General features: G+C 37.8%; 1 protein-coding gene across 2 annotated transcripts; it reads right to left on the bottom strand.

Moving 5' to 3' along the window:
• Positions 1-392: 392 nt before the first annotated feature.
• Positions 393-27030, bottom strand: EDRF1 (erythroid differentiation regulatory factor 1). Of its 2 annotated transcripts, XM_069797200.1 has the most exons (25): positions 26852-27030; positions 25782-25990; positions 23615-23681; positions 22564-22689; positions 21909-22033; positions 21277-21436; positions 19901-20002; positions 19488-19609; positions 18401-18512; positions 17540-17691; positions 17361-17465; positions 16898-17009; positions 15543-15803; positions 13977-14048; positions 13714-13864; positions 11270-11458; positions 10013-10213; positions 9405-9627; positions 7367-7586; positions 6817-6975; positions 6380-6529; positions 5555-5708; positions 5165-5280; positions 4227-4390; positions 393-1243 (listed from the first exon to the last, which is right to left on the bottom strand). In XM_069797200.1, the coding sequence occupies exons 1-25, from the start codon at positions 26915-26917 to the stop codon at positions 1072-1074; spliced, it is 3690 nt and encodes a 1229-aa protein (XP_069653301.1). In that variant the 5' UTR covers positions 26918-27030; the 3' UTR covers positions 393-1071. The 2 variants fall into 2 exon arrangements, with proteins under 2 accessions (XP_069653301.1, XP_069653302.1); XM_069797201.1 differs by lacking the exon at positions 19901-20002 and having other exon boundaries at positions 26852-27029.
• Between the last annotated feature and the right edge of the window lie 42 nt (positions 27031-27072).

Here is a 27072-nt window from a genome sequence, read left to right as displayed (position 1 = left end):
GAGTAGGAATCACCTCAAAACAAGCAGCTGAAACAGTGAATTCATTACTTGTGTCTAAGTATAGAGATTAAAAAAACAACACACATGCATGTGTATACACATGTAAAAACTGTTCCTACCTTTAAATAAACAGTGTGTTTTATATAATATGCACAACATTTGTAGAAAAACATTAAGACATCAGATGTTATATTTTTGAAAACTTTAAATAGTACACATTTCCAAAAAACAGAGTCCTCGCATGCTGAGATAAGACTGCACTCATTTGTTAGGCCTGATTTTACAGATTTTTTCCAGCCCCCACTGCCTTTCAAATAGTTTTAATTCTGTTGAGCAGTTTGCTTCTCTGATGAGGGTCATAAGTCATAAACAATAAAAACAAGGCAGACCAATTCATGAGTTTATATTTAATAAATAAATTTTTATTTAAAAATATGCTCTCATTTATTCACAGTTTCAAGTCTGAAAAAGATAATACTACTCTTGATCGATTCAAACACAGCTAAAACCATTCACTTTCTGGGGTAAATGAAGTCCCAGTGATGGCTAATATTTGCAAGAGTCTTGCATCAAAGCTAGAAAGGCACACATTTTTGTGCAGGATAGTAACTGTAATAGAAGTAGTGTGTCCACATATTCAACAGAAATTTCCTTGTGGGACTTCGGTTCATGTTACTGGTTAAAGTGTTTCAATGAAGCCTTGCTTACGAAGTATATTTCATTAAATATCAAACCAGAGCAACTGTGAGATTACATTTTTATGCAAAACGTTTACATCACTGCAAAGCCCATTATCTGTAAGAGAAAAATCATGAATTTCTCCAACGTGAAAAATTGTTATGCTTATATCCAGAACCCCAAACTGGCATTTCAAACAAAGAAACGCTAGTAACCGAACCACTACAGAGTTCTTGCAGGACAGAAAGGAATTCCTGTTCTTTCCCAGATGTACAGTGTAACCACACAGGCGATATTAATTGCCTTCAATAAATAACAAATATCACATGGGAAAAAATACCACTGATCCCATGCTTAGCAAGGCACTGTTTCTGCTATTTTGCAGCATTTCAGTCACTGAATTCCTCCATTACTAGCTTCGTTATTTTGAGCCAGCTGTTCCAGTAAATTTAAGATTACCTCTATTCGTTCTAGCAGAGTCATACTTTTGTTAGCAGTTGCACGCAACAGCAGGGAGTAAACTTGCTTGTTTGTTTTAAGAACAACTTCTTCTTCATTAATGCCCCTGAAAAGAAAACAGACAATACAAACTATTAACCTGACCACAATATTTTATTCTGCAAATTATCAAAACAATTATTACATAACAACATCGATGACCATCTCTGTGAAACCACATGGCTGGTGTTTTGATTTGAGTCTCTTACCATTTCACAGCACTGCAGTCAGAGCCTCTGTTTATACTGCAGGAGGGATAAGGCGTTCTGATTTTTATTCGGCTTCAGTCCATTTGATTAACTCATAATCCCAAGTCATGTCATAAACCCTCCGAATCTAGCTCTCCACGCCAAAACTCTGTACTTTTGTCTACGTTAGTGTCTGATCAGATCATGCCAAACACAAACAGACACCTGAACACTCAGGAGACACGGTCTCTTTACTCCCCCCTGCCATGAGCTCTCCCCTCTAAACCACTATGGACATAATTTTCCCATTCAAGACTGAAGGCCATGATCTGGCCTCATTCTCTCAAGTTCCATACATCTAAGCTATTTCCCTACGATAGAGACTTTTCCATGTTCAATACCTCTGCACAAAAGAGCTTCTCTCTTTCACCAGTCTGCAGTCTAAGCTTCCACCAATTTTCTCCATTTGACAAATATCATTGTAAATCCCTTATCAGACATGTGCTGGTCTTCTGCTTCAGCGCTGTCACCCCTCCTCTCTGCCACCCTGCTCTGCTACATTTAGTGTCCAAGACTAATAAGTAAGTGACCCAAACCAGAAAAAAGAAAAATAAAAATGCTGCCATTGATATTATAAATAAATAAAGCATGTATGTGTGCAAGCAGCAGTCAGTTTAATTGCAAATGCTTTGGGAATTACCAAGAAATGGTGAAGCAAATTAAATTCATAACACTTGGCAGAAATCAGACAGGTTTGTTTATTAAACAGAACAGGTAGTCAATAAAAAGCCACTGAAATGCAAAGTATTTCCAGGATAAGTTACAACAATTCCCAGAATGAAACATTACTTTCAATTACTTCTTTCCTCCAATTTACATAGCCAAGTTCAGTTATGCTTATGTATTTAACTTTTAGAGGGTAAAACTCTGATTTCATCCAGTTTTATTGCTAGTCTGCAAGTTTCACTATCAAACATCAGTTTTACCACATGTTCTCCTGTTCTCTGCCAAAGTGCATCTGAGACCCTGAAATAGCATTCATGAGCTCCAATTTCCTCCCTTTTCAGCCTATTATTAAAACAGAAGGCAGACGTTATCTTCTTTTACAAAGCAGAACTGAGGAAATGTACGCAAGATGTACACAAGGTACTAGAAAGGTTGAACAAAAGGTAGTTTTAAGCTTAGTCTCAATCCACCATCGTTTAAAAGAGTTTAACATGTTACAGCAACACTCCCATTTCACAGTATTCAAATTAAAACTGTAATGCGTTCCATATATGGAATCTTCAGTACAAAATCCCACTTGGGAGAGACAACGATGAGGAAGTAAATGGGGAAAAAACCCACAAAACAAAAAAACAGCAGTTTTTTGTTTTACAACATTTACCCATATCCTAACAGAACTAAAACAATTTACTCCATTACTTGGGACATCTGCTTGGTTACATATAAATTATACTTTAATCCTCTGCATTTCACATATTCAGATTGCCACCTTGTGGAAGGTCTTTTTTAAAAAGTGAAAGCACCAAACAATGCACCTAAACCACTGCTAAGAAAGCACACAGGCTTTCTTCTCATCTCATGTTTTTCTATTTATCAGTTTCCTACTATCAGCAGACAAGTTACTGTGCAGAATAAATTCATTTCACAGTTTACTTCTAGCAAAATACCACTTGCATCAGCAATGCTTCAATCTGAAAAACTATTAACTTCCAACAATAAAAGAATTCTCTAGAACTATATACTAGAACTAATGACACATTTTCATAAATTAACTTTATAGAACATTAGAAACAGCAGTAGTATGCTGCTGTGTGACTTCTGCAATCACACACATTTGCTGCTCAGGGAATAAAAGGTATTTTTTGGATCCCAAAAGCAACAACACACACATTCAAATCTAACCAACAAAAGCAATAGTGGTGGTGTAAGGAATTCCACTGCCGTACCTAATGCCAACAACACTTCAAGGTCAACACAAAAAGGAGAAGCCACGTTTGTTTTCAATTGCAGCAGCAAGACAGAAGATTGTTTTTCACTGCACTCCATTAGGCATTAGAAAAATTCCTTAACGCCCACAAGTATCTTCCCCATATACATCCCTCTCTATTTACAGCGTTACTGATGTGCCTACATTTATTCTGAAGTATTTTGCTTGCTAAACTATGCTGTCACTGATATATTTTATCATCAAGATCTATCAAAAGATCAGCAGTACACAGTAGTTTCTCCCCCACTAACTTTGACGTGCTCTGTCACGGATGAAGACCAATGTCAATTAAGATAAAGGACACCATATACATGTACCTCATTCCCTGAACAAACATTTTGATTAAAAAAACAAACCAGTCAATGGGAAGTATGCCAGCAAAATTACGGCAGTACAAGTTAAACTGCTTTGTGTATGAATTTATACCTGTGAAGGACACAGGATTTATATCCTCTAAAGGGTAAGTTAGATATCACAGAGCATGATAAAGCATCAGTGATTCATAACTGTACCATGCATTTCAGACAACAACTACAAACTATTATTTTCCTATCTGAATACAGCCATTCAAGTCTGACTTCTTTGTCCTCGCTCAGTCCTGGACTCCCATCATGAAAGAGGAGAGAAAAAAGCTGTCTAGACACACTCAGTAAAGATGTTTCCTGGTCATTCCCTCGATTGCACACAAAAACATAGAAAACTTGCAAAATTTAGACAATCAAGGCGTATCTTGCCTCCTTCTCCACACAGAAGAGTCACCTCCATAAAAGAATAAGTATCACACTGTCTAGCATGCTTAAGTGTACATAGTTTGTATGGATTTATGGATGAGAATCACATCTACACACACATATCTAGGTTCAACTTACCCAATTTTTTTTTTGGTTGAAGTTAACAATTTAATGGATTGGAGGAGAAGGAATGACATTCTGGACTCAAAAATACTAAGTAGTTTCAATACTTCTTCTTTGTTAAGGCCAGTAGGGGAATCATTAGGTGACACATTCTCAGCACTACTTTTATCCTTGCTTTTCTACAAGAGGAAAACAGAAACCATTTCACTCAACCCCACCATTGAAATGCACTGCAGTTAAGTCATACAACCACACTTGCAGGTTAGCTTACTCTTCACAGGAGTGGTACCAACATCACAACTGCTATGACACCCTGTTTATGAGGCTTCATAAAGTAGTACAAGTAGTTAACAAGTAGCTAACAAGTAGTTAACTTGTGTACAGTGTGGATATGAGTTATGCCAACTGCCTGTGTTGTACTTGCATATTGGAGTATTTAGTTATAAAAATGTCAGGAAAATATGGACTTGACTACGACATCTGTTGCTCAAATTGTCAGCAAGGGATGAACACATGTCAGCATACATTGCAAGTAATATAGGCATCAAGAACCTATTAAAACTAGCTAGAGATAACCTTCTACACTTTAATATTTCAATATTAAATATACTATGTAGCGACAATCCCCATTTATATTGTACATACATTCTTAAGTTCTTTAGGAAGACTTTTCAGGGATAATACAGAGTTCCACAGAAACCCATTCACTCAGACAGTCACTCAGTATACATCCATACACAAACATGTTTTAATCCACCTCCAGATCATGTTCTAGAGTATTTTTTTTTATCCACTTCCACTTAAAGGCTAGAAGAGAACCCTGTCCACACTATTTAAGCAACTAGCTCTACTGAAAAGTAACCAAGCAATAACTTAATTGCCAGATGACCAGTTTTACATGAATGCAAGAGATACAAGGGAGCAGATAATCAGACCACTTGACTTTTTTTTACCTGCTCACTTTCTGCCACTAGCTCCTTTCTGATGAGCTGGAATGCACCCTTCGCTTTCACCATTATATCTAGGGCCCCAAACAAAGTCTTTAATTTCCCAGCACTGCTATTCTGACCTAAAAAAAGGTAAAAACAAAGGACACAAATGGCTTATGTTATGGAATGTACTTTTTCTTCCATCCAAAGATTTCAAGAGTTCTCATAAGAAAAGCACGTACTGTCCTAGTCAACTGACAACTGGTAAGATAAAAATGTCTCTTCTCTCTTGAAGAAAATTCTATTCTGAGAAGCAGATTACTTCTACTCTCATATACAAAGTTATCTAAAAACGAAATTAAATAGATAATGGTACTTTGGAAAACTGTTGTAGTAAGACAGAGCTAGACTTACTTGCCATCTGGAATTCTGCAAATGCCACTCTTTCCAGCTGCACACGAAGAAACTCACAGGGTGCATCCTTCAAGAGTTGGAAGAGTCGTACTGCCTTACTATAATGAAGATCAGCAAGTACTCGGTGTTGTTTCCTCAAATGTTCATCACCAACCTACACTCAAAGTAGGGTACATAGTAAATTCCAGAGAATTTGTATGTCCATGAGGTAACCATTAGAAAAAAAACCTGCATATGTTGGTACATGAGGTACGAACAATTGTTCCCCAGCTCATTTCAGAATGGTTCATCTAAAGGTCTGCACATTTCTAGAAGACATCATCAGCCTGCCATCTTTGAAGCTATTGTAATTTCATAGCTAATGCTAACAAATTCACACCAAGTTGAATTAAGTTGAATAGTAATTTGGAAAAAAAATTTTAAAAAAATCAGAAAGTGACATGCAAGTCTACACTAAGGTGTTAATAAATCATATGCTAATGTTCTAGCAGAGGGCTGTCTGCTTGTATGTCAGAAGAGTGGCTGGGATGCAAAACCAAACCAAAGAAAATATTTATCATTAATGCTTCTGTTATGAGAGAATAGAACTACTTAGAATATACAGACCCATAAAGCTCAATACACTCTATAAAAGACAGACTGCTCTTAAAAGTAACATTATATTTCACAATGATTTGCAAATAAACCACCTCATATTTCTTTGGTTAAATCCTTTAAACAAATATACCCCAACTACAGGTAGAAGGATAAATATCAATCTCCACACACATTGGACATGTTACGTGTGGAACCTATACAGAAAAACAAAACAGTTTGTACTAATACCTGGTTTCTCAGGCAACTGTGGTACATTGAAGCAAGCCTGTGGTGGATGGTTGCAGCCCTGTATTGGCAGAGAGGCTGTCGTGCAGACACTGTATCAACATCGCAGTATTTCAGGGACTTCTTCATGGCCTCACTAACTTCTTTCTCTATCTACAAAATAAAACAAAAAAGCGTAGTGTGATTACTTTGAAACTAGAACACCACTATGTGCAAGTGTAAGGGTTAAATCTCTATTTGCGGCATTATCTTTTCACTAAGCAAAACCTTGAAAATGCAAGCGACTAAACATTTTATAGTTTGCAAGAACTACTTCACAAAAGTTCTTCAATCTAATGAAGGTTTACAAGTTATTCCAATATCAATTTTGCTCACTGTTTAGTTTTTCAGGAAGACAATAGCGTATTTTACCAGATGTTGACACAATTGCTCTTCGTTACCTGTTCCTGAGCCTTTCGAGATAGTGGAGCATAATCCTGCTGTAGAGTTGCCATAGTGAAATATGTAGTAGACAGCTCCCAGTTCACAGAATCCCAAACGGCTGGATGCACATCTCTCTTACCCAGTGATCTTAATGCCTTCAGATAGTAGTCAACAGCCTACAGATTATAAAATAATATACACACATGGTTACCGCTTTACTCATTCTCAAGGAAGCATTCCAAAATAATCTGTCTGAGCCTTCTTCAGTATTTTCCTTACACCCATTTTGGTCATAACTTTAATCCTGACCATGCATTTCTGTCTGCCTTCTGTGTGGTATTGCAGTCTGTTAAACATCAGGATCCGAAAGTCACAGCGTTTCATATATCACAGCAATGGAAGCAAACCTCAGCAACAATACTGAAGCCTATACAGCAAGGATTAAGATAATATGAAAGCAGGAGAGGTATCCCAAGTTATTACATCAAGACTTACAGATATTTACAAATGTTCTATGGTAAAAGGCATATTAAGGTATGGGCCATTCTAAAAATAGTATCATGTTACCTTATTATAATAAAGCGCCTCTTCTGGGGAAAACTCTCTTTTGAAGTCACCTTCAGTTGCACAGTGCGCTTGAGCACAAATTCGCATCAGTCTTCCCGTGTTGCACAGCAGCAGAGCAGCATTGGTTGCATCATCAATTGACTCAAAATTCTGAATTCCTTCTTCAAAGCAAGAGAAGCTTTTCTTCCAGAGTTGCTGCTCTGTCGTCGATACATTTTTACTCACTAGGGTTAAGACACAAGGCTTACCACCTCATTCAAATTCTTCAAAGATACTGAACAAACATTTCCATTATGTTCTTTTTCTCGTTTTAGAGTATAAGGGTGGTAAATGATTCTGAAGACCCAATTCATGGAAAATACTCTTAAGAAAACCTCAAACATTAAAATCTTAATACCTAAAGTGCACTATTACACATACTATACTTTCAAAAGAATTGTGATAACACGACAGACAAAACCCAGGGTAAATTAACAGGATAAACATAGTTGTTGGGTTTTTTTTCTCCACAGTAATATCCCGGATACCAGTGACTTCTATAAACATACAGTATGAAACAAGTAAAAAGTGACTTTTACAGGCAAGTGACATTCAGTATTTGAGCTTTGACTTCAGCTAAATAGCAGTTCTGCAAAACCAGAGAGATTATGAAAAATTACAAAATTAAAAGTCCAACCCCAAATCCTTCAAATATTAATTGGACAAAGGTCACAGAAAAAAGCCAGTATTTGCGAGACTGGAGCTGTTTACAATGGACCACCAGCATCTAATTTGTTCTAGCTCATGTAAAACTCTTACTTGTTGTCCTGGTCTCAGCTGGGATAGAGTTAGTTTTCTTTTTAGTAGCTGGTATAGTGTTATGTCTTGGATTCAGTATGAGAAGAATGCTGATAACACACTGATGTTTTCAGTTGCTGCTAAACAGTCAAGGATTTTTCAGCTTCTGATGTCCAGCCAGCAAGAAGGCTGGAGGGGCACAAGAAGCTGGGAGAGGACACAGCCAGGACAGCTGACCCCAACTGGCCAAAGGGGTATACCATACCATGTGATGTCATGCCCAGTATACAAACTGGGGGGAGTTGGTCTCGGGGACGGATCGCTGCTCAGGAACTAACTGGGCGTCAGTCAGCAGGTGGTGAGCAATTGCATTGTGCATCACTTGTTTTGTATATTCCAATTATTTCTTCCTTTCTGTTCCAGTAAACTGTTCTTATCTCAACCCACAAGTTTTACTTCCCCCCCCCCCCAATTCTGTCCCCCATCCCACTGGGTGCTGGGGGCTAAGTCAGTGAGCGGCTGCGTGGCGCTTAGCTGCTGGCTGGGGTTAAACCATGACACTTGTAGACATTATGGGTTTTGCTTTCAAAAAACAAAAACCCACCAAACACCTTACCCTACCAGGTTGCCCTTAGGCAACCTCCATTTCCTAAAAAAAAAACAACAAAAAAAAAAAACACCAAACCAAACAAACAAACACACCACAAAAAAACAAACACAAAAAACCCCAAACAACAATACAAAACCCAAAGAAACAGAAAAAAAAAAACCCCAAAAACAAAACCCAAGAAAACCCAAAAGCAAAGCCTCCAAGGATTTACTTACCAAAAAATGTATAGACTGACTTCAGTGAAACTATTCTTACGTTTAAATTAAGTTTACGCTTGTTCATGCTGGGCTAAACCGAACACATCAAGAATGCAACATGCCCTCCCCTTCTATAACTGAGTTGGTTTAAAGTTTCCATCATGTTTTTTGAGGGCATTCTACACACTTCAAAAGAATTTCTCCAAAGCTATAGATTCCATTATTCAGTTTAGGCTCAATTAAGTACAATGTACAAACCACAGTAAATCTACTGTAGACAAATATTTACAATGGACATTAAAGTTACATAACATCAATTACAGAAAAGTATTTACTACTAAGTTCTTTAAATGTCATCTTTGTAATCAGAAATATTCAAGATTTCTCGCACTATTAGTGAACATGATCATTATTGTAGCTCCGCGAAATAGTAAGAAGTGGAAAAAAAGAATACTTGCCCAGTCTCTCAGTCTGCACTGCAGCAGCCTGGTTCATGTAAAACACTCCAATCTCGTTCCTGATATTGCCCATCCTCTTTAGTACCTGTATATGCTGCTCTGGATTTTGGTTTTTTAGATTACTAAAAAGTAAAATTTCATAAGCTGCTTCATAACATTTACAGCTGACAGAAAGTTGGCATTCCAAGTCTGTAGACAAATCTGTAGCCCAGGCAAACACTAGAAAACAAAATGCAAAGCCTGCATGTCAAACAATATTTCCAAACAAACTTACATCTGCGATAGTCTAGAGGAAAATGCCAAAAAAGATGACCAAGTATAACAATCATGTCAGAACAATCCCACAATTTCTGCAGATACGTAAAATTTACCCATTACTTAAACAATGTCTCCCATTATTTTACAGCTTCAGGCATGTCATACAATACCTTGACAACCTCCTTACGTATGACAGGCACAATAAGCTTTCTCTGAAGAAAACAGAACTGAAGCTTAATAAACCCTTCTCCAGAAATGTTACTAGTGCATGGTTTTGAGGAAGCGCAATGAAATTATGTCTGTCACATAACTGCATTATGACAGTTATCTTGTATCAGTATCATACCTTGGCACCTGGATTCTCTATGAAGACTGTGTAATATTTCCTGATCTTCTTTTGTCTGGTAATTATACTCTTCAAGATATGCAGCTCTGTTGTTTGCATTCTGAGCAAGCATTAATTGGATATCTCCACAAAGGGTTAAACACTGACAAAGAAATACTAACACTTCAGGAAGCATGCTGGCGCAGAGACAACAGTAGGTATCTATTAGAAAAAAAATTCCATGGATGAGGGAGCAGGAAAGAAAAGAATTAAACATCAAAAGGTTTGACACAGACTGACAATATAATCGGGTTTTATGTAACCTGTCACACTTATTCTCTGTATGCAGACAACACATGTTCTTCTAAGAAGAACTAACCTATTTTAAAGTCATAGTTGCTCTGCTGACAGTTTGAAAAAGAGCAGCTATGTTGACCAAGATGAGCAGTGAATCTGGTAATTACAAATGCTAATCTTAGATTTGACTGAAGGAAAACCGACTTTCTACAGATTAACTCAAATGAGATATAGCATGAAAAATTAAATTCCACAAGGTACAGTTTAAACTCAATTCTCAAGTCTTTAAAAGCCTGAAAGCTGAAGAATGCTTTGAGTTATTGATAAGCATATTGATGCTTTGTGTTAAGATCAAGCACTCTTGCTTTATAAGCCTCCTCCCGCCCCAAGCCCTACAAATACTGAAGCAAAATAGCAGCACTACAGTACTAAGCTAATAGCATTTTCTGATTAGTTATTCTCATTATGGTAGTAATATTCTGAACAGCCTGATTTTCCTTCCTTCATTTTCCTCAGTAATACTTGAACATGTATTTAATTTTAGAGGAGTATCTAATTCAGCTGATGAACAAGTTTGGTATTTCTGAGTCAGGAATATATTTAAATCAAATGGGAACCACCAGGCATTTCCAGGCAAAAAAACATCTGCTTGCAGCAATAGCACTTAGACCACAGAATACTGTCTTGGTCTTGGCAACAGGACTGACTCTCCCAGCTTCAAATGCTCTGAAGCTCCAAATCTGCACTCTAAGTTTCCCAATCTGTCAAAATGGGAGCACCTTTCTACCAGTGACAGGAGTTATTCTTACTACAGACTTCCCTGCTGAATAATAAGCTAGACGCTTAGTTTAACTAAACACACGGTTGTCAGACTTGTCACTGCACGCCACTAGGATAAATCATGCACAGGAGAAGTATTTGATATCATGAAAGGTTTATACAGGCAATGGTATAGATGACAAACACATTCTAGCAACTTACCATGGCACTGTAAAGCCAGCTTGATGTATCGTAATGCTCTCCCATATTTCTGTAGAATCATAGCAGCATCAGATAGGACATAATAAGCCCTTGATGACTTCAGAATGAGCTGGAGTTTCATTTTATATTGCCACGATCCAGGAATCATTCCTGACTGACTGCAATGCTTACCCTTCTGAAATGAGCCCACTGTAACATGGAACAGAACCTCATCAGTAAATCTCATCTCCATAACATATGCCAGAGGTTGGACACAACTTCATCAGCATACAGACAGAATGTAAACTGCCTTATTACAGCTCTGCACAAGTAGAGTTATGCCAACTTGTCTGCCACTACATTTTTCATCTGCAAAATGGACCCATTACTTGGAACTTTTCCACATACTCCACCTGATAGTGGGATGCTTGAACACAGTAAGCACAGTGACAATGCAGCTAACCTCTCACGCTTTAAACAGCCACTGCACCTGTGTCTCAAAAACTAAGACTATTCCGTTAGGTAGCAGTAGAAAAGAACAGGAAAGCCACAGGCATAGTTTGCCATGTTCTCCACCAAATCCTTAGGATATATGCTCTGCTTCTTTATGAACAGTCTCAAAGTGAGAAAGACTCCATTTGTGGGTTTAGCCTCCAGCACAGGAGGAACTGGATAACCCGGTCCTTCCCACAAGAAAAAACAATGTCTGTCTCACACTCATTTCAAGACATTCTCAGCATGAGATTATGAAGGTTCCCTCTTCAATGCTGCAGCAGTTATGGAACCAGAAAGAACAGGCCACTGAGTTTAAGTGTACCAATGGACAGAATTTTGTCCTGACAATATTTGCACACAGAAACGAATCTCTTGTTTACAGGTGTCCCTACAAGGCCTGACTTGCAAGCCCGCTATCTTTAGTAAGCTATAGAAGAACTACATGTTTACATTAGGACAAAGGCAAATCTAATACAGTAACACCTCATGCAGTTGAAGACACAGAATGCACATATACTGTATCTATATACTAACCAGAAGTAGTTTTCTTCGAGAATTAAGAGCACTTATCCTTTCTGTATCCATGTAAACATACACATGTAGCAGAAAAACTACATAATTTGCATGGCAGGCAATAAACCAACCCACACAGTGGAGAAGCAAAAGTTTCTCCCTTCTGTTTGAACTATTTTTCTCTAGGCTGAATTCAATCCTTATGACCTAAGCAAGTAGCACCATTGCTACTTCAGGGAAGAACTCCAGCACAGCTCCAGAAATCAACCAAAGTATTTTTTTCTGATCTGTGCTATATTTATCTCCTACAACCCCCAGGAAACACTTGTTTCTAAACAGAAAAGGTTATCGTGTGGACATTCTCCTTGCCAGCTGTCAAGCAGCCGCAATGTGTCATCAGTTCCAAATTCTTCTGAAGGCAGAAGACAAGAGCCTGGCTGCAGGAGAGCTGAAATAAGCACACTGTTCTTGCTGAGCTGACGTAGGTAAAATTTCTCAGTAGGTCTCAGTAAAAATTAGTCTCACAGTCCATATTAACAGTACCGTGCAGAATTTATGTAAGCTCAATATAATAGAACTTTCCGATGGAGGTGTTAAATTCTGTGGTCACATATCTGATAAAAACTAAGAAAGTATGCATACATCTCCAGGTCATTGACATTCAAGAGACAATCACAAAATTGGAAGTGAAACATGAGAACACTTAAATGAATAACTCGGAACTGAACTTGCTTACTATTTAGAGATTTTCAAAGGGGGAAGGGAGGAAAAAAGAAAGAATAAAGAATTGTAAAAATATTGAAGACTTAAATTTCTTCCTGAGTTACGCTTGAGAGAACTGCAGAGAACTCTACTACCTTCAGAAGAGTCTATGGCACTCCAGAGAAAAATAAAGTACAGACTATAGTCTGAAACTTCTGGAGTTTGAGTATTTAAGCAAACAAAACATCTTTTATTTTCTGCTTCCTTCCACAATTGTAGAGGTACAAGAAAGAAAACAAAATCCTAGTTAGCATTTTATATGCAGTTCAGAAGCAAGCATAATGTAGCAGAAAAAACTGCCAGAAGTAAGAAGTTCTTCCACAAAACTTCCAAGTCACAAAAAAAGAATGAAGCCTGTTTTTAAAACAACCCACACAACTGATGGGGCTCCACGTACCAAACTCCAAAATACTAAGCCCTCATGGAAGTCATCTGCAAGCCATATCTAAATAGGGTCCAGTAAAATTACGTGTTTACTAATAAAGGATGCTTTGATATGCAAAAATATCCCAAATGAGCTATTCTTTTCATACTTAAAAAGGAACAGACTGTTCTCCAATTCTCAGTATACTGCTTTTGCTTATGCAATCGTGTAATTAGTGACTTCTAAGTACACTGTTTTGACAATCAAAATAAAGTAGCAGCAGTGTGTGTTGGCACTGGAAATGTCTTATTTGCACAACAATACAACTTACTTTTGTCTAAAAATAATGCCATCTGTTTTTCCAGACACTCGGGACCACCACTGGTGGATTCATCTTCATATTTCAATGGGATTGGTGTGCTGGGGTCAGCTGCAGGAAGGTCACCCTCTTTTTTAACACTGCTGTCAACAGACTTCAAGCCCTGCAAGAAGAAATCCTTTAATTCACCTTGAAGGCAATATCTAGCAAATACAGAATACATCAAGAGTTGGGTACTAGGTGAAACATCATTAGAAAGTTGATGGTAAATTTACCTCCAGGACATAGCTGAGCACTAGCCTGCAGCGCTCCTCGGTGCCATGGCAGACAGGAAATGCACAGCTAGGCTTCATTGAGGGGGCAGCAGGGAAGGAATAAGAAGAAAATTAGTGTTCAACACGTGAAACATCAAAATTACTGGCTAGAAGATACAAATGAGAGACAGCATTAAGAAAACCTGTTAAGGGAACTGAACTCTACACTATGAAGTGTCACAGTATTTCTTTCTTTTATCTCAGTGAGCAATTCATATAGCTGGTCATCTACACTTGGTCTCTCCTGGTAATCCCAAAGACAATGCAAAGAAGAGAAGAGATGAGATGATACTATTCCATAACAGTAATTACAAAAGTATCCACAGATGGTCTGCGATGCAGACCCAGGAAGACAAGCAGATTCAATACTATACAGAAACCACTTCCTCAGCCTATACATCCAAGTTGCACTTTCATCACCTTTGAGCAACTCAGTGCCTTGGGTTTGGGGTTTTTGGGGGCAGGGGGAAGGGTGGGGGTGGTGTATTTTCATTTTCTTCTGGGATAGAAGGAAGGGGAAATTGAGTGCTTCTGCACCTGTACAAGTTGTTGTATTTTCAGCTGATGGACCTTGAAGTGTTAGAAATTAAGATAGCAACAAGAGTTACAAATTTTTTTTATTTTTTTTTTAATTTTTTTTAGGAAATCTTGTTCTTTGCACAGACATTAGAAAAAAGGCTTAGCTTTTCACCAATGAGAGTCATTTCATAATCATATCCCTATATAGGTAAGACAAGCAAAACACCAGAACAAAAGTAAAATTCTATGAACAGTTTCTTCACTGATCTTCCCAGTTTCTCATATTCTTCTATTTTGTTTCAATAATAATGCACAGAAAGTGCAATGAAGGTAGCAGTATTACACTTCTGCTGATTCGCTTATGAAGCACATGTATGTCAATGAAGTTTCAGATATACTTACGGTTATGCACCCAGCTGTCCCCTTAGACACAATATACACACATGTGCAGAGTAAAGCTCCATCTCTCTTTTAAAATTAACTATAACCAGAACTTCAAGGAGTCAAATTGCTGTATTCTGACCAGTTACCGTGGAAAGACAAATCAAAGAAGGAAATCAAAGACTAACTCTGTGGACATGAAGTAGCTGATGCTCCCAGAAAAAAAACCCCAAACGTTAATATTGCTCCAGGAAAAATAATACTAAAATAACCTAGGTATCCACACAAACTTGTGGTCATCTACAGCTCGTACACATGGCCACAGTTGGCAATATTTTCTCTGCTAGAGTGACAGGAATAGTTTTTGTGTAGCCAGCTACGCAGAATCGTGTTGCAACAGACACGTGCAAGGTGGCAGAGAAAAATCTACATTAAACCTGCTACACTGTAAAATTCAAAGACCTCAAATTTTATGAGCAGCTCACGAAGTGTTTCTTTCCCAACTGCCTCATGCTTCAGTTCACCTGAAGACAAAACTAACAGGTAACTGAATTTCAATAACAAACCTTGCTACATGAACTGAATCTTTCAAGAAACCCTTAAAAAAAAATCCATGACTTCACTTACACGTATTCGATGAACAGACTTGTATTTTTCTGGTACTGATAACTCTCCAACAGATTTGATTATAGCCACTGCTTTATTGTCATCTGGTGGATCAGAACTGTTACTGTAAGAACCATTTTCATCACTGTCTGGCATTTCTTCCTCTTCCTCGCTATAACTTTCATCAGAATTTCCATTTATAGGGAAGTCTGTACTGTCTTCTTTTTTAGGTTCATCCAACTGAAAAAGCTCTGATAACATGTAGTTTGCTGAAGCAATAATCTTTTCAAATAAGAGAAAAAAAGTAGTTTTTTATTTTCAAGTTAATTTTTTCTTTTGAGAGGCAGCAGCATGTAATTTGTCTTAGAATAAGGAGTAAACAGTACATGCAAGTAGATATTTGATAGGCTGTAAATACAGCCTGTACGCGCACATGCACACACACACTGTATGACTGTTTGTTTTAGCATTGAATTTTTAACAATATTTAAGAAACAAATCACTGCAGACAGTATGTTGTCAACTATCTGTATACGTGCGTGGAGCCCCCACAACCAAGCTTGCCCACGCTTGGTTTCAGCCCCCACCTTACAAGGTCTTCATCTCCTGTTTTGCAAGTGAGGGCATAAAGGTAAAATTGGGAATACAGACACCTTGGCCCAAGACAGCTTTGGTTTTTCCCTTTAAAAGAAAAATAAATAAATAGGGGCAGCTCTTGATCACATTCCTTTCTTCTGCTTCCCAACATCCTCTCTACTTCTGACTGTTCAAAAAAGACATTAAATTTAATGCCACTGAAGCCCTCTATTTGAGGTTCTTTTTCTGAATCTCCCACCCAACACAGAATAGCTGAGGTTGGAAGGAACCCCTGGAGATTGTCTAGCCCAACCCCCTTGCTCTAAGCAGATTGCACAGGACCACATCCAGTCGGGCTTTGAGTATCTCAAAGGATGGAGACTCTATAAACTCTCTGGTTGACCTGTCCAACATTCAGCCACCTTCAGAGTAAAAATGTTCCTACATTCACGTTTTACAATGTCTAGCTAAGATCTGCTTCAGTGTCTGTACAGCTTCCAAACACAAAAGTGGTCTTTAAGAACAAGAGCAAAAGAGCAAATGTAATGACAAGTTCCTTTTTAGAGCAGGACAGAAGACTCATGCAGCAATGACGGTCAGTGAAGGCTACTTACTGAAAAAAAAAAAAAAAAAAGTCTGGGGCTTCTTTAAACATAAGGCAATTTCTAAGTTTATAAATAAATTTAAATTCTCTCCCTTGCAAAGGGAGGAGGAACCACACAAAATATTACCAGGTGTATTACAATGACGGCATTTCTACTATATTTACACAAAGCTACAAGAAAACATGTAATTCTTACTTGAGGATGTCTGCCATTGTCCAATAACTTAAGACAATTAAGGAGCAATGTTCTGATAGTGCCATAGTGTTTCTTGTTCTGGTTTTTCTTCAGCATCATATTGCAAGCAACTCTAAAAGAAAGTTGAACAAAATAGTAAATCCCTGGATAAATTATTTGTGCTCGAAGAAAAAAAAAAAAAAAAAAAAAGAAAAAAAATCTTTAAACAATACTACTGCAAATGTAGAATTCCCAAACTTCAGGATGGGTCTACAAAACTTACTCAGCAAGAGTGTAATTTACATGGAGAAATGGTGAAAACGAGAAAGTCTGTTTTCATTTGGCGAGACTGAGGCTTACCAAGCTTATGTGTAAAAGAAGATTTTAACTTGATGCATTTTCATTTCGTCATAATTTTTGGTCTGTATTCTTAATACAACTGCACCAAGAACTAAGTATTACAGCAAAAATTATAAAAACTCACTTGTATAGAAGAATTGCCACCGGCATTGTAAAAGGGTTTTGGTATTTGTCTTCTGTCTCTTCACAAAGTGTGGTTAGGTCATAGAGCTTTACTATATCACTCCCACTTGCTGGAAGGTAAGACCTTTCATTAATCAACGTGACATTAACACAAATCTTTTCAAATTGATCTAAACCTACTTGCCTTTAAATAACCAGTAAGTATGTCCTTCTTTGGTGCAATTTGATTTCAGAAAAGATAAGATATTTTGAGCAATATCTTTTATCACTTTGGTAGAAAAATTAGAGTTTTCCAAATTGGGAATATCTTCAGTCTTTATCATTTCATATTTCTGCAAGAAATATATGTTAAAGCTCAAGATTAGGAGGGTTTTCTGCCACCTACCCTCCCAAAATCTACAGATCAGTGTCAATGGGTAAAAGAAACAAAGCCTACTATTATGATAGTGTCATGATAAACTGAGTTAATTTCTACGATTTACTTTAAAAGCAAGCACATCTTGATTATACTACTCAATAAAAGCTTTAAAGAGGATTCACTTCTGTGACAAACATGGTAAATGGAGAACAAAAGGTGAAAAAAAAAAGTGGTGAAGGTGCAACATCTAACTCTTACTTCAATGAAACCTAGTCAGCCTAGTAAGCAACTATATGCTACTAGGTACAACGGAAAGCTGGTATGTGTGGTCTACTGTAAAATAGTAAAAACAAACATGCATCTGTCTTGGCAAGTTAACATTATGGATTTTAAGATGCAAGAAACTGATGTATTTCTGCTGCTACATTTTTTATTTTTGCCTTCACTCATACATCAGGTGAAGAAGGAATCTTGCATGCATGGAAAGGAAAAAAATAAAAAAAACACCACAATATTTTTGGATGACTGTTGCAAGCTGCATAGATGCTTCTCACTCTGCAATAAAGGATTTCTGTAATCTTGTTGTGAAAGCCGTAAGATTAGAAAGAGATCTGTTACAACTGGAGCAATTTCAGAAACTGAAGAATGGCTTAACTAGGCATAATGCAAAGAGCCAGACTTACCTGAACAATTCCATTAACATGAAAGCACATCACAAGCTCTGGTACATTACATATTAAGTTGTCCAACCAATAGTCAATTCCTGTTAGCACATTTATTGGCTTGTTGTTATCCCTAAAAACAAGTATTTCTAGTGTTATTTAAGTCTTTACTTACTCTTCAGAAAAAATAAGGGATGTTTACTAACAGAATTAAGATTTAAGTCACCCGAGAGTGGATGGAAACTAAAACAATTATTTGTGAATTGTTATAAAGAGGCAAACAATGAGTCATATCAAACAAAACAGATGTACTGATCTCTCCAATAGAATACACTCACATTCCCTCAGCAGTTTTGAATTTTTGCCCACGCTTACACTGAAACTTTAAAAAGCTTCAGATGTCACATTATTACCAAGATAATAAGTACGTGAGAAGTTCTAAAGGAATATCAGTATTAGCTGCAACTAATTATAGCACAAGCCTTCTCCCAGACCTTCCAAAATTGTTGTAAAGCAAGGTACTGTTAATTCCTAGATACATCTCGAAAAGATGACAATTACACCAAACAAGTTTCAAGTTTTTGCTCATTCTTACCAGAAAGACTGGTAATCAAGTGATCAACATAAAGCAAACAGTAAGACAAGTCAGAACTTAGAACTACAGTCACAAGTTTTAAGTACTTACGCCCTACTAGCAGTTATTGAAACTCAGAATCCCAGTAGGAGAAATATTACTGCCCTCTTATAAAAATAGCAATAGAATGAAATTAAAGACTAGATGTACAGAAGCGTTTTAACACTTAAGAGTCACACTGAAGTCAGGAAAGGTTGCAAACAGCCAGTACTTTCAAATACAGATTTATTTAGAGAGCCAGAAAAAGCAGCAGAGCATCTCAAGTCCCAGTGCAGTGGCATGGCTTTGGGACTGCTTCTGTTTTTCCTGCACTTTACAATGCCATCACCACTTAAGTCTAAAGCATGAATTTTATTCCTTAAATTGCACATAAAAATTAAGAGTCAACCAAACAAAATGCAGATAGCTAAACAGGAAGCAAAGCAACAAGTCAGTCAAGGCTGGCATGTATATCTCATTAACTTCAAAACTCACCTGAGACGCAAGCTCACAGCAGGGTATCTCCCACCTCCAAATATAGGCATATTTGATCCTACTAACATGTGGATATCTTCAAAGGTCCACAAGATATTACGAACAAAGTCATTTTTAAGTCCCTTCGTTAAGAGAAAAAAATTGGTCTATAAATCACTAGTATAAAACTTGTTCTCTATAACATTCTGTGGAATTATGAGAAAGCCAGAAGCAAAAGCAGCAAATAAAAGACAACACATAATGAACTATGCTACGCATTCACATTAACTTAAAAGACTGAGATCACAGATGCCACAAAAGCTACTTCTACAGGGGACTTAGTTTTTTTCTTGGTTCCAATTTAGACCAAATTTTAAAATGTTTGATTAAATTGGGTGTTCAGTGTTTGAGCTCAAATTTCACATATAGCATACCTGACTGTTTTCCCCGTCATTGAACAAAGTAGTCAGGTTTTGTTCTTTGGGGGCTGAGGCCACATGCCCCACTATATATGAGGGTTCAAGAGGCACACTTCCCTGTGAAAAGCACAAGGATAAGGAGTGATTCTGCTGCTGAGGTTAAGTTAGGCCATTAAAAAAAATCTGAACAAAAGCATATGAGGAAAAAATCTTTACCTCTAACATCTTTAAATAAATATGTATTGAACTACAAAAAGCTTCTAGTCAGTGACTAGAATGCTTCTTTTCTACAGCTAGTACCAAAAATTTGCACTTTATATTCTCAAAGGCTTTGGAAATAAATCAGAAAGTTTTTATAGAAACTCTTTATTATCCCAGGGTCAGCACCAGATTATCAGTCTCCAGAAGTAAAACCTCTATCCTGATATCTTATTTATAAATTAAAGGACACTGTAAAAACGCACAACAGCTCCTTTATGATAAACAGTCTGCTGTATTAGGCAACAGCTCCTCAAGAAGGTGGAAGAGAGAAGTAGTCCTTTTTCAAAAAGCTTTCAAGTACTGAACTATTTCTCCACTTTAGCATATTACCACACTGCAACATACACATTTACAATTTTATGGATAATGTAGGTTAGACCCTTCATAAGTGAGCTGACCAAGTAATTATTTGGCATACCAGTTCATAATACTGTCTACACATAACTATAGCATCATTATTACATTAATGTAGACTAAATACAACAGATCTTTCAACTTCTCAGAATTTTAATCAATACCTGTATTATATTACTCAAAACCCACAGGAATTAACAGTTTTCATAAATAAGCTTAGCCACAGATTGAAACCTTGGATTACAGCCTAATACTAATCATAGTTTGTTGCATAATTACTATCAACACCTTCATCCTCCACTTGTGTAATCTCATAGCAAGTAGTTGTAAATGTTGCTTAATTGTTTTGCAAACATTTTCACAGATCTTCATTTTCCTCTTCACCTCATAAATTCAGGGCCACAACAGATTCATTTTAATGGCGGATTTAAGAAGAAAGGCCAAAACCTTAGGCTTCCATACGCACCTTCTTAATATCAGATTTTCCTACTTTTAGGTAAAGTCATTGATGACTACTCCTAGCCTAACATTTTGTTTCCCAAAAATGCACAGATAAATATGTAGTTAGCACTACAGTGACAGAAAAAAAAAAAAAAATCTGAAATTTGGAGGTCTGAAACACTGACATAAGCTAAACCGCACGTACTGCCAAGTCCTTCTAATGACTTAGTTAATTTCTTTCAGCAAAAAATACTGCAGCAGCACCTTTAAAAACCTTTCAATATATATGTCTCTACGAAAACTAAGGTGCCATTTAAAACATTACAAACACTAACCTGGTTAGAGGCACCTGGATCTTCAGATAATGAAGAAGGCATTTCAAAAGGAGCTGGCCAGGAGGACCTTCCTGCTTCATCACTCTCACCTGAAACAGGACCCTCCTGATGCTGTTTTGAAGTGGAAGGAACAGGCTGAGCAGCTCCATCACCATTAATACTGACAAAGCAACATTAAAAAGTTCAGTCGACAATATGCAAACAGATCCTTTCTAGAATTGTTATATTCGATGCCCTGTTCTCAAAGAATGACTTTGCTAATATGGTAAAAGATTGGTATATCAACAAGTTGTTCGTTGCTCAAATTTGTACAAAGTTACAGCAGGTGTCACAGTCTACCTTGCATATTTTAACTTGTTCTTCCCTCAAACCCATAAATATTGAGATATGCAGTTAATTAAGTCATGCTGTTTATTTTATTCTTTAATACTTCAGTTTTACTTTAAAATACTTCAAATTCTGTTAAAACATTTACATGTCATTTCCTGATGTCATCCCTCAATTTCCCCTGTATAAGGATAAATCAGTAAATAAGATAGACCATAACGGAATTTTAGCATTTACTTCAAGACAAGAAACTAGGCAAAAGCAAGTGATGCAGAGTTCCAAGATTCATGCAGACATAAGGTTACCTGTAATACAAAAATTTAGAGAGTATAGCCTTCTGGTACCAGTGTTCTTTACTCTTCTTTTTTCGTTGCCACTTCTGATCAATCAGCCTTTGATAAAACTCTTTCAGCCATGTCCAGTCCCCTGTCTAGGCAATATCATAAATACAAAATTAATATCAAGAAGCATCTGGAAAGTAAACCAAGTGCCTCACTAACTTATGAATACTCATCCACAACAACAACAAAAAAACCCCAGAAAATAACTTCACAGCTAAAGTCTTGAATTGGTCATTTACTGAAAATGTTTCTTCTAGGAAAGTTACGTTCTTACTGAAAAGTTGACTTAATTAGAAAGTCAGATACATGGTAAGAGGTTACACAGGTAACAAATACTAATTAATAGTAAAACTAATAAAATAGTATAGCAATACCAAAGTAATTACAGGAAAGTGGGGCATGGAATTTTAATCTTACAATACCATAAATATAGGACATCAGATGCAGTTCGTGGGTAAACCAACTGCTGCAGAGTAGAGCACCTTTTCTACTCGCATATGATTCTCAGGCATTTTGATACATACATGCTTTCTTGCTGGCTATAGTATTCTTGAAATAATGCATTTTGACCATACGACATACTTAACAAAAAAAAAAAAATTAAAAAAAAATGGTTAACCTGAGATGATCTCATGAAGAGTTCTTGAATATCTAGCTCATCCAACAAAAGTGTCCGCCCAATGCGATGTACTGCCATGCTCACATGTGACTTGCTATAAGGTATCTTCAGAAGTTTTTTAATATTCTTGCAGGAGAAAAGAGAACAGAAATAATACTCAATACAATTATACTGCATTGTAAGACAATTCTCAGGAAACTGTAAGCAAAGAATACACTACTAAAATTGGAGAGGCACAAGCACGCAAACAAAACCTTGTAGTGCCAGTGATTTTAAGAAGGCCATTCTACAAGAAGTTGCATTTGTTGAGGTCAGAGAACATGAATGACCATGATAAAGAGACAAAGTAGTCGGTATAAACCACATACATGGTTTAAACATGGTCTCTCTTTGGATCATCACAACCAGGCAACATCAAAAGTGACAAAAAATACAAGTGGATGGTTTGGATTTTAAAAGCTTTATCTTCACCACAGGAATACCAACACTTTGTCAGATACCCAGAGGAAACTGCACAGAGATCTAAGTCTGAATAAAAATCTGCCAAACATCAACACTGAGACAGTAAATGAGTATGTATGTTTCCTTTGCTGAAGGGCCTCATCTGAATTCTACAAGTATCACCAGCACCAAAAAAGCTGACAAAAATCAGAGGAAAGAAGGTGGCTGAAGGGGATCTATTTCTTCTAGAAAAGAATAGAAAAAAAAAATCATCTTGAAAGTAATAAGTCACATTAAAATAACCGATTTCAAACACACAAGACAACTACACTGCAAGACTGATGTGCTGCATTCACTAAACCGCATACTTTAGCTGAAGATTATTTGTAGAAATCCACAGGAAATACAATTTTGTCTCTACATTTCTTATTCAGTGATCACAACTCCCTTAAATGACAGAGCGAAAGTTAGGTAATCTGTTCGTGTTTCACTATGGGATCTTTACTTGTTCTCAAAGGACACAAAGATGACAGAAGCCATGACAGTATTTTAAAATAAGGTTTATACAATGTAAGAGTTTGAATGATAGAACATAAAAAGTTATACATACCTCTGAATCAGACACAACATCTACATCATTTCCAACTGAGTCAATGAAGTCATATGCCATCCCAAAGCTATTTAGAAAATATTACAAGTTAAGACAAAGGCAGTGTGAGATTAAAGATAGACCTGTTTTTTTAAGTTTATTAAATCTTTGAAAGTTTTTTCTTGTCCTGGTTTTGGCTGGGATAGAGTTAGTTTTCTTTCTAGTAGCTGGTACAGTGTTATGTTTTGGATTTAGTATGAGCAGAATGTGGATAACACACTGATGTTTTCAGTTGTCACTAAGTAGTGTTTAGACTAAGTCAAGGATTTTTCAGCTTCTCATGCCCAGCCAGCAAGAAGGCTTGAGGGGCACAAGAAGTTGGGAGGGGACAGCCAACCCCAACTGGGCCAAAGGACTATTGCATACCATGTGATCTCATGCCCAGTATATAAACTGGGGAGAGCTGGCTCAGAGGCGGGGAGGGGGGGGTGGAAGGCAGATTGCTCCTCGGGAACTAACTGGGCATCCGTCAGTGAATGTGAGCAATTGCATTGTACATCACCTGTTTTGTATATCCCAATTCTTTTTTTATTAGTATTGTCATTTTATTATTGTAATTATTATCATTATTCCTTTATTCCTTTCTATTCTATTAAACTGTTCTTATCTCAACTCACAAGTTTTACTTTTTCCCCCCCTGATTCTGTCCCCCATCCCACTGGGTGGGGGGGAAGTCAGCGAGCGGCTGCGTGGTGCTTAATTGCTGGCTGGGGTTAAACCACAACATTTCTTCATAAAAAACAAAACAAAACAAAACAAAAACAGTCTAGCTAAAAATTACCAGGTGTAATTAGATCTAAGTTAATTAACAAAATCATTTCATTTTTACATTCTGCAAGTTTTTCAAAGATATCTTTGGAAGTGCTTAGATCCAATTTCAAGACGTTCTAAGAGGTAGTTTAAGTTTTGTTAAAATCAAGAAAATCAGAACTATTTAGTGTTTGTTAAGACAGCTATGGGAAATTGGAGAAATTCGGGTCTTAATTTTTTTTTAACACTAAAAACGAGGACAGCTTTTCAAAGAGTTTCTCTTTAAGGCAGTAAATACGTTAAATACTTTCATTTTAGCAGCCATCATTTTATTTTACCTCTTATTTATGTTTTCTAAAACTGGCCTACATGTAACAGACACATCCTTGTATCTTCATCCACCTTCATTAAGGCCTCTCTAAATTACAAGCTATTAAGTTAGAATATTTCAATGTACAGACCATTCTTTAAAATTAAACCAGATATTACTATAACCCAAACAAATACATCATGTGCAAGTGTCCAAAGTTATACTTTCACTATTAGCTTTTTAATACCAACACTAGACACAGAGATTAAACTGCCAGCCTCTATTTGACAAACAAACATAATATCTAAAATAAACAGGAAAAATTCATAAAGCCCTGGGGAACGCATTACTCTGCTCAAAAACATACATGTCCTAAAACAGATTATGAGGATTTCAACACAGACCCTCCACAAACTGTTAGATTTCACTAACTACTTGACTTAGTGTGAATTTGCTTGTTCAGCGCAGGATTTAAGCCTCCTATTTATAAACACTCTGAACTCAACTCATCCAATCATTTAACAAATATCCATACCAAAAGGTTAACACTGCTTTTTGGTTTTACCCCTTATTTCACCTTCTGCATTCACTCTTGACATGACTATGAAATTTCTATTGCCATTAGTTAGCCAGGTCCAGTTTCTGAAGATCAAGAAGAGCCATAAATTGGCTCTGTAACTTTCAAGAGGAAGCACACTTTTTCCATTTTCACCTGTTACCGGAAGCAGAATGGCTGGCTGAACCAGTCTAGTTTGATTTTGGCCAACCGGCAACAGCCAACCAGGAAAGAACATGAAGTCAGTTTGACTTTGTCAGGCAAGGTGTCAACATGCACTTGAAAAAAATAATAATCAACAGCATTACCAATATCATTAATCATTTACAAAGGAGTCAAGATTATGGCGTACAGGCAAGAACTAAGGATGAAAAAGTAGAGGGAGAATGGTTAAAAAACCCAATAGCTAGTTGCTATGGTAAAGTCTGTACTTTATACTTTGAATTACATAGGGTCCAAGTTCACTCTTAGAATTATTCTTAAAGGCGTGGAAAGAGCCTGCTCTTATTTACCTTGAAAATGGTTTACTTTTTTTGTTGTTGCCAAGAATGGTTGTACCTGCTGGTCCCAGCTTAGCGCTTTCACGTAACCAATTGGCAGGTGGAAGTTTCAAGTCTGTTTTCTCCTGAAGACGAGCAAACGCTGCTTGCGGTGGGGCAGACGAGTATTTCACCACAGCACTGCTTTTCACTTCGTTGCCTCCAAGAAACAACACTGACCCCTAGTTTTCAAAGGGAAATATTTGCTTATAAAACAACAGAAATTAACACTATCAGACTTGCTCTATGATAAGCTGTTTTTAATGGTAACCGACCAAAGGCTGGTGCTGCATTCACGCGTGATTGTCTCCTGCACACGTTCACGAGTATTTCGGTCACCCTGATTCCAACGCTTGCGTCAAGCATATGCTCCACTTCAGGAGTTACAAGGCTAGAGTGCTATTAAGGACAGCTCCCCACGGAACGCGAAATTACTCAGAAAGGCCGAAACCAAAACACAATTCCCAGTAATGCCGCAAAAGTTTGTGAAAGTAAGTGTTCACTAACAAACACCGGCATTAAAGCTAAAGAGGTTTCTGCCTTTGTAAGTAAGCCTTGTGACCACACATCTCTTTTCAAACACAGAGAACGTGCAGCCGTCACACTCGCGTTAAGAGCTGTGAACCGATACACGTTAAGGGAAAAAAACAGATCCACAGGATACTATTTACGTAAACACAACGCAGCACACCGCACTTAAGCGTAACAACAGAAATACCGCTTACAATTAAGGCTTAATCATAATTAGTACGTTCCCTACTGTACTCCAGTCCTGACAACAGCGTTCCCTCACTGGCCAAACTGGAAAGAGGATGCACGCCTGTGAGGCAACCCAAAACATTACTGTGGGCTGTGTTTACAGCCCCGCGCTTGCCGCGGTCAAACCGGCAGCGCCCGGCGCCGGGCTACCAGCGGCGGCACCGGCGGGCAGCTGCGGGGGAGGCTGCGGGACACCGGTTACCCCTCAGCCCCGGGACCGACCCCCGCTCCCGCTGTAGGGCACGGCGGGTAGGGTCCCGTTCCCCACACCCCCCCGCCGTTACCTGTTTGGGTTCCTCCGCGTCTCCCCTCAGAGGGGCAGCGGCCCCCACACCGCAGAGCTCCTCCATTTTCCGCTCCGCTTATCCGGTGCCAGCCCGGGGCTGGTGCCGCGGCCGATGGAGGGAAGGGAGCGGGGGGAACGCTCCCTCAGGCGGGGCGGGAGGCGGCGGCAGGCCGGGGGCGGCAGGGCCGCTGTCAGCGCCCGCTGCCGGCCGAGAGGCGG

The sequence above is a fragment of the Haliaeetus albicilla genome, chromosome 11, assembly GCF_947461875.1.
Source record: "Haliaeetus albicilla chromosome 11, bHalAlb1.1, whole genome shotgun sequence".
In the NCBI taxonomy this organism is placed as follows: domain Eukaryota; kingdom Metazoa; phylum Chordata; class Aves; order Accipitriformes; family Accipitridae; genus Haliaeetus; species Haliaeetus albicilla.
This window is presented reverse-complemented; position numbering and strand designations above follow the sequence as displayed.

Excerpts from the sequence above, each read along its gene's own strand:
- EDRF1 (XM_069797200.1), bottom strand. The coding sequence starts at position 26,917 with ATGGAGGAGCTCTGCGGTGTGGGGGCCGCTGCCCCTCTGAGGGGAGAC. Across the intron at positions 17,692-18,400 it reads ATGTTAATGGAATTGTTCAG|AAATATGAAATGATAAAGAC; the intron begins GTAAGTCTGGCT and ends TATTTCTTGCAG. Across the intron at positions 1,244-4,226 it reads TCAACCAAAAAAAAAATTGG|GGGCATTAATGAAGAAGAAG; the intron begins GTAAGTTGAACC and ends TTTTCTTTTCAG.